Below are 14,144 nucleotides of genomic sequence, written 5' to 3'. Positions count from 1 at the left end.
TCCAAGTACCAGTACATTTATTTTTTTACATCGCTATAAACTTCAAATTGACTGCAGACAGACATGAGCGGGGCAGGACATGGTTGTTGTTGTTGTTGTTGCACTAGCGAGCCACAGAAGAGGAGATGTTGCTCTGTTATTGATTGAAGTAAAGTGTGAATGTCATTAAAACAGTTAGCTCCATCTTTTGACACTTCTTCCAGTCCCGTCCTTGCACGCTACACCACAACAAAGATGACGCTGTCCAAGTGGAGGCATGTAAATAAGACTGCCCACAAAAAGGCGCATCCTTAAGAGACTGTCAAAAAGTGAGTTGAAGATGATGTGTAAAACATCATCCATGCAACATTTTAAGCAAAGAAGCACCATTACATGTTATGTAGACCACAAGGAAGTCTTTTACATTTAGAAAAAATCATAATAATATGACACCTTTAATGTGCCCTATAATCCGGTGCACCTTTTGTATGAAAATAGACCTGACTGGACCCGCTCGTCGGCAGTGCGCCTTATAATCTGGCGGTCCGGAAAATAGGCTATTCTACTTGTAATTTCCTGTTGATAGCTGCTTACCCACTGCTGCAATGGTGTTCAAGCTACATTGCTTCAAACTTTATTAAGCATTTGTGTCCTGTGTCGTTTCAAGCTCGTTTAACAATGATCATACCTTCTTGTCTGCTCCTGCTGGTTCTTACACTGTCTGTAACGTGTTTAGTTTTCCAGTTACATGTAAAAAAATGTGTTTTCTGCTGCAAATGTGGAAATGATTATTAAATTTGGGGCTTTGCTGATCAGTGGCCAACTGATGGGACAATCTCTACCTCAGATAACTTTGCATATATTCATGAAAGCAGTAAGACTGTCGTTGCTCACCCCGGTAGGATCCAAAGTCCACTGCCCATCGACACAGAACTTGTACTGGTGCTCTCCCTCTGGCAAGTGCATGATTGCCACAAAATTGTTCTGACTGGGGATAAGAGACACAAGTCAAAGTGGCGTCCTTGGAATGTCTCACCAAAAAGCTGATACCTTTTATTGAGAGGGATCTTGGTGGTCCAGTTGTTAAAGGAGCCGGACACAAAGACTTCTTTGGCGTTTCCCGCCCAACGGAAGACTGTGGACTTTGCCGGGCTTGGACTTTTGCTGTCACTCTCCAGGTCCTGCTGCCAGGCCAGAAACTCCTGCTCTTCCTGGGGAGCCTGGACACAAGATTTCTGCTACTTTATTCTACAATCTATACGTTGTGTACATACACACACAATCTAATATGTATCTAGACGAGGGATGTCACGATATGAACATTCTTATCACGGTTATTGTGACCCAAATTATCCCGATTATCATTATTATCGCAGTACTTTTGAATATGTCCAAAAAGTACCGATACTGAAATGTTTTAACTAAGTTTTATTCTCACAAAAACTAATGAAACATTCAAAATGGTATACTTTGTAGAACAAACCTTATTGTAGATAACTGTTACATGTACCTCAAGTAGAAATTAAATGTGCATATAAAAGCAACATAAGCATTAACAGATTAATATTAAACTAAATAACATAAATATATAAAAATAAATGTACAAATTTGCAAGATGGCACATAATGGCCACAAGATGTAACTGCATTTTTTGTCCTAGTATACATCAATTGTGTTCTTATATGAGAGGTCTAAACATGTCAGAGAACACCTCTCAAATATGGATTTGTTTTTAACAGCAAGCTTTAAAAGGAAAGTGAAGTAGCAGCGGTCACTAACAGCACAAAACACAAACAGTATGTGTTGTGTGCACACACTGCCCGCTCTCACCGATAGAGCCCAATAACAAGAAGCTTTATGTAACAATTAAAGGAGCCATATGTAATAATGTCATGTCAAGTCATCATTACATGGCCCTGACATGTCAAAAGGCATTAATAAATCATCTTCTTTTCCAATACCTCTATAACTGATAACAGTAGTTCAGCCGGGATATGCTCATTTCAAAATTTGATTTACAGCCCCGAAATATTGTTATTGTTTTCTTTTCGATGTCCCTCCGTGTACCGTTTGACGAATGAAAGTCTGTGAGTGTGTCACATCCAGGTTGCCAGTTACACACTGTCCTCTTCATCCAGCTACTGCCACTGGTAAAGTTACTAAACATGTCAGACCTTCGTAAATCTAAAAGACATCGTTACGATTCTCAACTCATTCATGACATAGCCAGGAACAAAACAAGGATTTATATCGTAGATGCCTTTGACAGATGGAGACAATTGAAGGCGGAGGAGATTTTTTCATCTAACGCCAAATTTGCTAGTTTCCTCCTTGATAGGTAAGTTAGGCATTTGCGTTTTATTATTACTTGTAATGAATGGAAATTGACATTTTGTATGTAAACCAATACAGTCTATGATCTAGCAAAGCTAGTATGTTCGTGCAACGAATTCTGAGGAGCAAAGCACCATCACACTAGTGTAGCTTAGCATGCTAACCCGGTCAATGACACGTCAACAAAGGCCAACAGGGGAAATATATGCCCGTTAGCCTATATGTCCATGTGACATACAACTGACAGGGAAAAATATATTTTGGACGAATAAAACCTAAGTGGATACGAGTAGTTTCAGTGCCTATTTCCTTCTCAATATGCTGATACACCAGGAAATGGGTTCCGACGTTAGCACGGCTAAATGCGATTTCTGGTACTGTATGTGCATCAGGCACATATGTGGTGGTGTTTCTGGTACTGTATGTGCATCAGGCACATATGTGGTGGTGTTTCTGGTACTGTATGTGCATCAGGCACATATGTGGTGGTGTTTCTGGTACTGTCTGTGCATCAGGCACATATGTGGTGGTGTTTCTGGTACTGTATGTGCATCAGCCACATATGTGGTGGTGTTTCTGGTACTGTATGTGCATCAGGCACATATGTGGTGGTGTTTCTGGTACTGTATGTGCATCAGGCACATATGTGGTGGTGTTTCTGGTACTGTATGTGCATCAGGCACATATGTGGTGGTGTTTCTGGTACTGTCTGTGCATCAGGCACATATGTGGTGGTGTTTCTGGTACTGTATGTGCATCAGCCACATATGTGGTGGTGTTTCTGGTACTGTATGTGCATCAGGCACATATGTGGTGGTGTTTCTGGTACTGTATGTGCCTCAGGCACATATGTGGTGGTGTTTCTGGTACTGTATGTGCATCAGGCACATATGTGGTGGTGTTTCTGGTACTGTATGTGCATCAGGCACATATGTGGTGGTGTTTCTGGTACTGTATGTGCATCAGGCACATATGTGGTGGTGTTTCTGGTACTGTCTGTGCATCAGGCACATATGTGGTGGTGTTTCTGGTACTGTATGTGCATCAGGCACATATGTGGTGGTGTTTCTGGTACTGTATGTGCATCAGACACATATGTGGTGGTGTTTCTGGTACTGTATGTGCATCAGACACATATGTGGTGGTGTTTCTGGTACTGTATGTGCATCAGGCACATATGTGGTGGTGTTTCTGGTACTGTATGTGCATCAGACACATATGTGGTGGTGTTTCTGGTACTGTATGTGCATCAGGCACATATGTGGTGGTGTTTCTGGTACTGTATGTGCATCAGACACATATGTGGTGGTGTTTCTGGTACTGTATGTGCATCAGGCACATATGTGGTGGTGTTTCTGGTACTGTATGTGCATCAGACACATATGTGGTGGTGTTTCTGGTACTGTATGTGCATCAGGCACATATGTGGTGGTGTTTCTGGTACTGTATGTGCATCAGGCACATATGTGGTGGTGTTTGCTTGGCACAACATAATGCATTACATGTCATGTCATGATATAACCATGTAGTAACAACATGTACATAGATAATGTAACAATGGTGTAACAGGCACATCCATGATAACATGTATTCTCATAGTCATCATTGTCACTGTCACCGACTTCCCACTGGGTTTGAGTTTTTCCTTGCCCTTATTTGGGCTGTGTACCGAGGATGTTGTTGTGGTTTGTGCAGGCCTTTGAGACACTTGTTATTTAGGGCTATATAAATAAACATTTGATTGATTGATTGATTGATTCTTTCAAGTGTTGTGGTTATTTTAAGCATTACGGTAACTTCTTCCCGGGGCGTATTGATTTCACAGACCACATAGCAAGGAATGCTACCTCTGTCGACAACAACGACAACAGGAAAAAAGTGCAGTTTTCCTTGAACTGTGTAGACGTAGATTTGCAGTTACCTTCTGATCCTCCCTCTGAAAAATGTCTGCATCCTCCGTGCTGTCCATCAGGATGTTGGGCCGGGCCTCTTTCCCACCATGACCCCCGCTAGCCCGGTCACTGCTGCTGTTCCCCATTCTGATGGCGTCAAACACTGCAAGACACACAGGACACTTCATCAAGTTCACCAACACAAAGAAAGCAGGTTCTGACTGACATCATACAACATGTTCTGACTGACATCATACAACATGTTCTGACTGACATCAAACAACATGTTCTGACTGACATCATACAACATGTTCTGACTGACATCATACAACATGTTCTGACTGACATCAAACAACATGTTCTGACTGACATCATACAACATGTTCTGACTGACATCATACAACATGTTCTGACTGACATCAAACAACATGTTCTGACTGACATCATACAACATGTTCTGACTGACATCATACAACATGTTCTGACTGACATCATACAACATGTTCTGACTGACATCATACAACATGTTCTGACTGACATCATACATGTTTTGACTGACATCATACAACATGTTCTGACTGACATCATACAACATGTTCTCACTGACATCATACATGTTCTGACTGACATCATACAACATGTTCTGACTGACATCATACAACATGTTCTGACTGACATCATACATGTTCTGACTGACATCATACAACATGTTCTGACTGACATCATACAACATGTTCTGACTGACATCATACAACATGTTCTGACTGACATCATACAACATGTTCTGACTGACATCATACAACATGTTCTGACTGACATCATACAACATGTTCTGACTGACATCATACAACATGTTCTGACTGACATCAAACAACATGTTCTGACATCATACAACATGTTCTGACTGACATCATACAACATGTTCTGACTGACATCATACAACATGTTCTGACTGACATCATACAACATGTTCTGACTGACATCATACAACATGTTCTGACTGACATCATACAACATGTTCTGACTGACATCATACATGTTCTGACTGACATCATACAACATGTTCTGACTGACATCATACAACATGTTCTGACTGACATCATACATGTTCTGACTGACATCATACAACATGTTCTGACTGACATAATACAACATGTTCTGACTGACATAATACAACATGTTCTGACTGACATCATACAACATGTTCTGACTGACATCATACAACATGTTCTGACTGACATCATACAACATGTTCTGACTGACATCAAACAACATGTTCTGACATCATACAACATGTTCTGACTGACATCATACATGTTCTGACTGACATCATACAACATGTTCTGACTGACATCATACAACATGTTCTGACTGACATCATACAACATGTTCTGACTGACATCATACATGTTCTGACTGACATCATACAACATGTTCTGACTGACATCATACAACATGTTCTGACTGACATCATACATGTTCTGACTGACATCATACAACATGTTCTGACTGACATCATACAACATGTTCTGACTGACATCATACAACATGTTCTGACTGACATCATGCAACATGTTCTGATTGACATCATACAACATGTTCTGACTGACATCATACATGTTCTGACTGACATCATACAACATGTTCTGACTGACATCATACAACATGTTCTGACTGACATCATACAACATGTTCTGACTGACATCATACAACATGTTCTGACTGACATCATACAACATGTTCTGACTGACATCATACAACATGTTCTGACTGACATCAAACAACATGTTCTGACTGACATCATACAACATGTTCTGACTGACATCAAACAACATGTTCTGACTGACATCATACAACATGTTCTGACTGACATCATACAACATGTTCTGACTGACATCATACATGTTCTGACTGACATCAAACAACATGTTCTGACTGACATCAAACAACATGTTCTGACTGACATCATACAACATGTTCTGACTGACATCAAACAACATGTTCTGACTGACATCATACAACATGTTCTGACTGACATCATACAACATGTTCTGACTGACATCATACAACATGTTCTGACTGACATCATACAACATGTTCTGACTGACATCATACAACATGTTCTGACTGACATCAAACAACATTTTCTGACTGACATCAAACAACACGTTCTGACTGACATCAAACAACACGTTCTGACTGACATCATACAACACGTCCTGACTGACATCATACATGTTCTGACTGACATCAAACAACATGTTCTGACTGACATCAAACAACATGTTCTGACTGACATCAAACAACATGTTCTGACTGACATCAAACAACATGTTCTGACTGACATCATACAACATGTTCTGACTGACATCAAACAACATGTTCTGACTGACATCATACAACATGTTCTGACTGACATCATACAACATGTCCTGACTGACATCATACAACATGTTCTGACTGACATCATACAACATGTTCTGACTGACATCATACAACATGTTCTGACTGACATCATACAACATGTTCTGACTGACATCAAACAACATGTTCTGACTGACATCATACAACATGTTCTGACTGACATCATACAACATGTTCTGACTGACATCAAACAACATGTTCTGACTGACATCAAACAACATGTTCTGACTGACATCATACAACATGTTCTGACTGACATCATACAACATGTTCTGACTGACATCAAACATGTTCTGACTGACATCAAACAACATGTTCTGACTGACATCAAACAACATGTTCTGACTGACATCATACAACATGTTCTGACTGACATCATACAACATGTTCTGACTGACATCAAACAACATGTTCTGACTGACATCAAACAACATGTTCTGACTGACATCAAACAACATGTTCTGACTGACATCATACAACATGTTCTGACTGACATCATACAACATGTTCTGACTGACATCATACAACATGTTCTGACTGACATCATACATGTTCTGACTGACATCAAACAACATGTTCTGACTGACATCAAACAACATGTTCTGACTGACATCAAACAACATGTTCTGACTGACATCAAACAACATGTTCTGACTGACATCATACAACATGTTCTGACTGACATCAAACAACATGTTCTGACTGACATCAAACAACATGTTCTGACTGACATCATACAACATGTTCTGACTGACATCATACAACATGTTCTGAATGACATCATACAACATGTTCTGACTGACATCATACAACATGTTCTGACTGACATCATACAACATGTTCTGACTGACATCAAACAACATGTTCTGACTGACATCAAACAACATGTTCTGACTGACATCAAACAACATGTTCTGACTGACATCATACAACATGTTCTGACTGACATCATACAACATGTTCTGACTGACATCAAACAACATGTTCTGACTGACATCATACAACATGTTCTGACTGACATCATACAACATGTCCTGACTGACATCATACAACATGTCCTGACTGACATCATACATGTTCTGACTGACATCAAACAACATGTTCTGACTGACATCAAACAACATGTTCTGACTGACATCAAACAACATGTTCTGACTGACATCAAACAACATGTTCTGACTGACATCATACAACATGTTCTGACTGACATCAAACAACATGTTCTGACTGACATCAAACAACATGTTCTGACTGACATCAAACAACATGTTCTGACTGACATCATACAACATGTTCTGACTGACATCAAACAACATGTTCTGACTGACATCATACAACATTTTCTGACTGACATCATACAACATGTTCTGACTGACATCATACAACATGTTCTGACTGACATCATACAACATGTTCTGACTGACATCATACAACATGTTCTGACTGACATCATACAACATGTTCTGACTGACATCATACAACATGTTCTGACTGACATCAAACAACATGTTCTGACTGACATCAAACAACATGTTCTGACTGACATCATACAACATGTTCTGACTGACATCATACAACATGTTCTGACTGACATCATACAACATGTTCTGACTGACATCAAACAACATGTTCTGACTGACATCAAACAACATGTTCTGACTGACATCATACAACATGTTCTGACTGACATCATACAACATGTTCTGACTGACATCATACAACATGTTCTGACTGACATCATGCAACATGTTCTGACTGACATCATACAACATGTTCTGACTGACATCATACAACATGTTCTGACTGACATCATACAACATGTTCTGACTGACATCATACAACATGTTCTGACTGACATCATACAACATGTTCTGACTGACATCATACAACATGTTCTGACTGACATCATACAACATGTTCTGAATGACATCATACAACATGTTCTGACTGACATACAACATGTTCTGACTGACATCATACAACATGTTCTGACTGACATCATACAACATGTTCTGACTGACATCATACAACATGTTCTGACTGACATCATACAACATGTTCTGACTGACATCAAACAACATGTTCTGACTGACATCAAACAACATGTTCTGACTGACATCAAACAACATGTTCTGACTGACATCATACAACATGTTCTGACTGACATCATACAACATGTTCTGACTGACATCATACAACATGTTCTGACTGACATCATACAACATGTTCTGACTGACATCATACAACATGTTCTGACTGACATCATACAACATGTTCTGACTGACATCATACAACATGTTCTGACTGACATCATACAACATGTTCTGACTGACATCATACAACATGTTCTGACTGACATCATACATGTTCTGACTGACATCATACAACATGTTCTGACTGACATCAAACAACATGTTTTAACTTGGCCATGCAAAGTAGTCTATAGTTAGTTAACATGGCTTCACAGTGGTTGTTCATGACTTGGCCACTAGGAGACACTCCAGCTAAGTTTGCCTCTTCACTATCACAGACTCTAATTCATTTATCTAGAAGTGACCTATTAGGCAAAACCATCTTTTCTTAATTATTGGTACCAGTTTTTGTGTATTTGGGATCTGCAAAAGTCCCAAAAACTTGCCTTCCACCACACTACCTCCAGACAAATCGTTTGGAATATACTTCGTTAGTGGGGTTTTTCTCCCGATAGTGACATCATTGGATATCTCCATATAAGGATGGAATTACCCAAAATCCTTTGCACAAATCTGCCATTGTAGTCGACGCTGTAATGAATAACCTCTTTCTTTTTGGCTATCCTCTTGTTGTGGGGCAGACCGACTCGCACATGTCCATGACTTAAATGCTTCAGTAGAAACATTAAAGTCCCAAGTGGTTTTTATCCTTCTTTGTGTTGACATTGTTGATTGTCACGTACGGATGTACTTTGTGGACGCCGTCTGCTGCTCCACACGCTGTAAGTCTTTGCTGTCGTCCAGCATTCTGTTTTTCTTTACTTTGCAGCCAGTTGAGTTTTACTTTCATTCTGCTTAGCCTTTTGTTTATTTTTGGTACAAGCATTAGACAACTTTTTACCTGCACGTTGCCTCCTGCTGTCGTCTGCATATTGTGATCACGACAAACCATCGTCATTGTTCCCGACATTTACAAAGCAATTAGCTAGCGGCTGCCACCTACTGATATAGAAGAGTATTACACGGTTACTCTGCCGAGCTCTAGACAGCACCGACACTCAACAACAACACATCATTTGCAAACTAGAATTACTGGTTTGCAAAAAATAGTTTTAACCTAATTAGGGGAAATGATATCATCTCCCACGGCACACCAGACTGTATCTCACGGCGCGGCACAGTGGTTGAAAAAGACTGCCTATAAACACATTTATAACAGCAGTTAATCTCTATACTTAGCAAAGTCATCTTGCGGGCAAATAAAAACTGTTTGTGGGCCTGCTCCGGCCCCGGGGCCACATGTTTGACACCACGGCCTTAGAGGCCCTTGTGATTGAGGGCTGTACAAATATTATTTGTAGATATTGTTCACAACTATGATTGTTCCTCAAATATTTATTCTGATTATACACACAAATTACAGGCAAAAATCACAAAATAAACCAAAGAGCTGACAGAACCCAAGTAAATAAGTTCCTGTATCGGCAGTAGTGGCACAGGTTTTTTTGTTTTACTTGGTATCGAGTCGACGCCTGCATGTGAAATATCGTCCAAGCCTACCTTGTGCAAGACTAGTGAAGTGAAGTTAGTGTTAGTCCACAACACCTGACCCACCTACAGATCCTCGGAACACCAGTAGCTGTATCCAGACTTGTGGAGGTGATATCCTCAGACTTGTGGAGGTGATATCCTCAGACTTGTGGAGGTGATATCTTCAGACTTGTGGAGGTGTTATCATCTGACTTGTGGTAGTGATATCATCAGACTTGTGGGGGTGATATCTTCAGACCTGTGGAGGTGATATCCTCAGACTTGTGGAGGTGATATCCTCAGACTTGTGGAGGTGATATCCTCAGACTTGTGGAGGTGATATCCTCAGACTTGTGGAGGTGATATCCTCAGACTTGTGGAGGTGATATCCTCAGACTTGTGGAGGTGATATCCTCAGACTTGTGGAGGTGATATCATCTGACTTGTGGAGGTGATATCTTCAGACTTGTTTTAGTGATATCATCAAACTTGTGGGGGTGATATTCTCAGACTTGTGGAGGTGATATCCTCAGACTTGTGGAGGTGATATCCTCGGACTCGTGGAGGTGATATCTTCAGACTTGTGGAGGTGATATCCTCAGACTTGTGGAGGTGATATCCTCAGACTTGTGGAGGTGATATCCTCAGACTTGTGGAGGTGATATCCTCGGACTCGTGGAGGTGATATCTTCAGACTCGTGGAGGTGATATCTTCAGACTTGTGGAGGTGATATCCTCAGACTTGTGGAGGTGATATCCTCAGACTTGTGGAGGTGATATCTTCAGATGCGTGCAGGTGATATCTTCAGCCTCGTGGAGGTAATATCTTCAGACTTGTGGAAGTGATATCCTCAGACTTGTGGAGGTGATATCAGACTTGTGGAGGTGATATCCTCAGACTTGTGGAGGTGATATCCTCAGACTTGTGGAGGTGATATCCTCAGACTTGTGGAGGTGATATCTTCAGACTTGTGGAGGTGATATCATCGGACTTGAGGAGGTGACATCTTCGGACTTGTGGAGGTGATATCTTCGGACTTGTGGAGGTGATATTTTCGGACTTGCGGAGGCGATATCTTCAGACTTGTGGAGGCGATATCATCAGACTTGCGGAGGCGATATCTTCAGACTTGTGGAGGCGAAATCATCAGACTTGTGGAGGCGATATCTTCAGACTTGTGGAGGTGATATCAGACTTCTTTAGGTGATATCTTCAGACTTGTGGAGGTGATACCCTCAGACTTGTGGAGGTGATATCTTCAGACTTGTGGAGGTGATATCTTCAGACTTGTGGAGGTGATATCAGACTTGTGGAGGTGATATCAGACTTGTTGAGGTGATATCTTCAGATATGTGGAGGTGATATCATCAGAATTGTGGAGGTGATATCAGACTTGTTGAGGTGATATCTTCAGACTTGTGGAGGTGATATCAGACTTGTGGAGGTGATATCAGACTTGTGTAGGTGATATCTTCAGACTTGTGGAGGTGATACCCTCAGACTTGTGGAGGTGATATCTTCAGACTTGTGGAGGTGATATCTTCAGACTTGTGGAGGTGATATCAGACTTGTGGAGGTGATATCAGACTTGTTGAGGTGATATCTTCAGATATGTGGAGGTGATATCATCAGAATTGTGGAGGTGATATCAGACTTGTTGAGGTGATATCTTCAGACTTGTGGAGGTGATATCATCAGGTCTTCTTATGAAGACGTCGACTCGGGCTCGTCACTGAGCAGCAGTTTCCTCGCTAGTGGGACAAACCGGACACGGTTGGGGGTGAAGTTGCGTGAAAAAGTGAAATATTTCCCCAACCTGGAGTGTCTTTAGAAGGTCCTCCGCAGTGATTTTGTGTCCTTGTGTGTCCGCGCGGCTCCGTCCGGACAATAGTCGATACGAAGCGGAAGTGCAGCGAGCATTTCTTCGACGCGTCACGTATCACGTGACCAGACCTCGTGACGTCACACCGACTGTTTTTATTTTTATAATTATGAAACAACAAATGAAGCGTTATTATCAAGTAAAATTCCGATACATATTGTAAAAGGCAGGCAGAATAGAGAAAGACAAATAAAGAAAAATTTGCAACAATAAAAAAAAACAAAAAACAGAATGGGGTTTTCTACTAAACGGTGTTTGTTAATTGCATAAAATAGTTTGACAGCTTATTTCTTGTCCATGAGTTTAAAAAATGAGAAGTGAGAGAGTTTTTGTGAAAAGTGTGGAAGGGTTTTTATTTTCAGAATTTGAAAAAATTGTGACTAAAAATGTATTCATGACAATTATATTCAAAACACTTTCCTTTTCTTAGAGCAGGAAAGTCGAAGTCCTTTTAGTCAAAAATCAAATCAGGATAACTTCAAAATAAAAACAACTTCAGATCTTTGTTTGAAAACAGAACAAGAGACAGAAAAAGAAGTGGCATAAAACACGTCTTAGAAAGTCGGAGAAAGTTGTACATGTAAACAAACTAGGGTGAGTTCAAGGACCGCCAAAATGAGTAGGACAAAACGGCGCTTGCCAAATACTTGAACCAGTGAAGCATGTTTAATATAAACAGTGTGCTTTATGACAATTAGGGAGGTTTGTGTCATGTTCGTCGTACAGAAACTATATTAAAACAAAAAACGTTTTTTTCCTTTCATATTTTTCCATTTTTATATATTTTTGAAAAAGCTCCAGAGAACCACTAGGGCGGCGCTAAAGAGCCACATGCAACTTTTGGGTTGCCGCCCCCGACCTACAAAGATACAAAGAATTGCTATTGCGACATCTAGTGGACACATTTAGAACAGCAGTTTCTTTCATTCAAAAATTTCAACACATTTTTATACTTAGCAAACTCATCCCGTGGGCCGGATAAAACCTGTTCGCAGTCCTGACACGGCCCTTGGGCCGGACGTTTGACACTCCTGTCTTACGGCGTATTGGAATTCCTTTAATCAAGTCTCAGTACTTAAATTGTGTGAGTTTTGTTATTTCAGCCTTTTATAAATGACTACACACAGACTCCAAATTGTGTGCACATAAGTATTTGTTTGTAAAAAGGATAAAAGTTGTATGTTGTGTCAATATCTTAGAAAAATACATTTTCAAATAATGATTCAATCAACCTTTATGAGTCTAAAATCCTTTTTTCACTGAGCTGTTTGTGATAAATAAATAAATCTCCAGTCGTCATTTCCTTTTTGTCCATACAAGGGTCCCATTTGCAAGTATTATATAGTAGACTTTGCATGCAATTGCAATTCCAAGACCTTAGAGGGCAGTAGTGTAAATACTGGAGCTTGGAAGTAGTCTTTGCCATTAAGATGAATGTGCCAGTCTTGTCTTTTGTTGTGCCCTACTAAGTGTTTATGCTGTGCATATTTTATTTTTCACACTTTGTTTGATTGTAATGTGCATCTTAGTAGTTTTTATTACTACATTTAGAGGTGTTGAAATATAAATATAAATTCACCAATGCTAAATTAGCATCAAGCAAACACATTTAGAAGGTGGAGTCCTTTTACTTTTCTGTCTATTTCAGGCATGCTTAGTTTGTTGGCATGGAAAATTCCAACATTACCTGGATGTGCATTGCATGAGTACTTGTTTCTCCGCCAAGTGCTTGAACCAGTAGTACGTAGCCAAAATATTACACGTGTGCAGTAACATTTACACATTTAAGAAATAAACTGCAGTGTCCACTTAGAGACCACTTAGGCTTACCGTCTTTGTCCTGGTCTGCTTTCTCTTCTGGTTCCCACAGCTTTCCACTGAGACCTGTTACCAGACACTCCTAATAAAAT

General features: G+C 40.2%; 1 protein-coding gene across 3 annotated transcripts in view; it reads right to left on the bottom strand.

Annotated features, from left to right (window-relative positions):
• Nucleotides 1–14,144, bottom strand: part of prkab1b (protein kinase, AMP-activated, beta 1 non-catalytic subunit, b) — a 26,331-nt gene extending 12,187 nt beyond the window's left edge. The window contains exons 1-5 of one of the 3 annotated variants that reach the window (XM_061907178.1): nt 12,169–12,275; nt 10,436–12,103; nt 4,235–4,368; nt 1,030–1,199; nt 874–967 (exon numbers count right to left, since the gene is read on the bottom strand). In XM_061907178.1, coding sequence (XP_061763162.1) covers nt 874–967; nt 1,030–1,199; nt 4,235–4,351 — 381 coding nt within the window. In that variant the 5' untranslated portion in view covers nt 4,352–4,368; nt 10,436–12,103; nt 12,169–12,275. Of the gene's footprint in view, nt 1–873; nt 968–1,029; nt 1,200–4,234; nt 4,369–10,435; nt 12,104–12,168; nt 12,322–14,064 lie in introns of those variants that run through there. The other 2 variants (XM_061907180.1, XM_061907179.1) reach the window with 2 other exon arrangements.

This window comes from Nerophis ophidion, linkage group LG07 (genome assembly GCF_033978795.1).
Source record: "Nerophis ophidion isolate RoL-2023_Sa linkage group LG07, RoL_Noph_v1.0, whole genome shotgun sequence".
Classification (NCBI taxonomy): Eukaryota; Metazoa; Chordata; class Actinopteri; order Syngnathiformes; family Syngnathidae; genus Nerophis; species Nerophis ophidion.
This window is presented reverse-complemented; position numbering and strand designations above follow the sequence as displayed.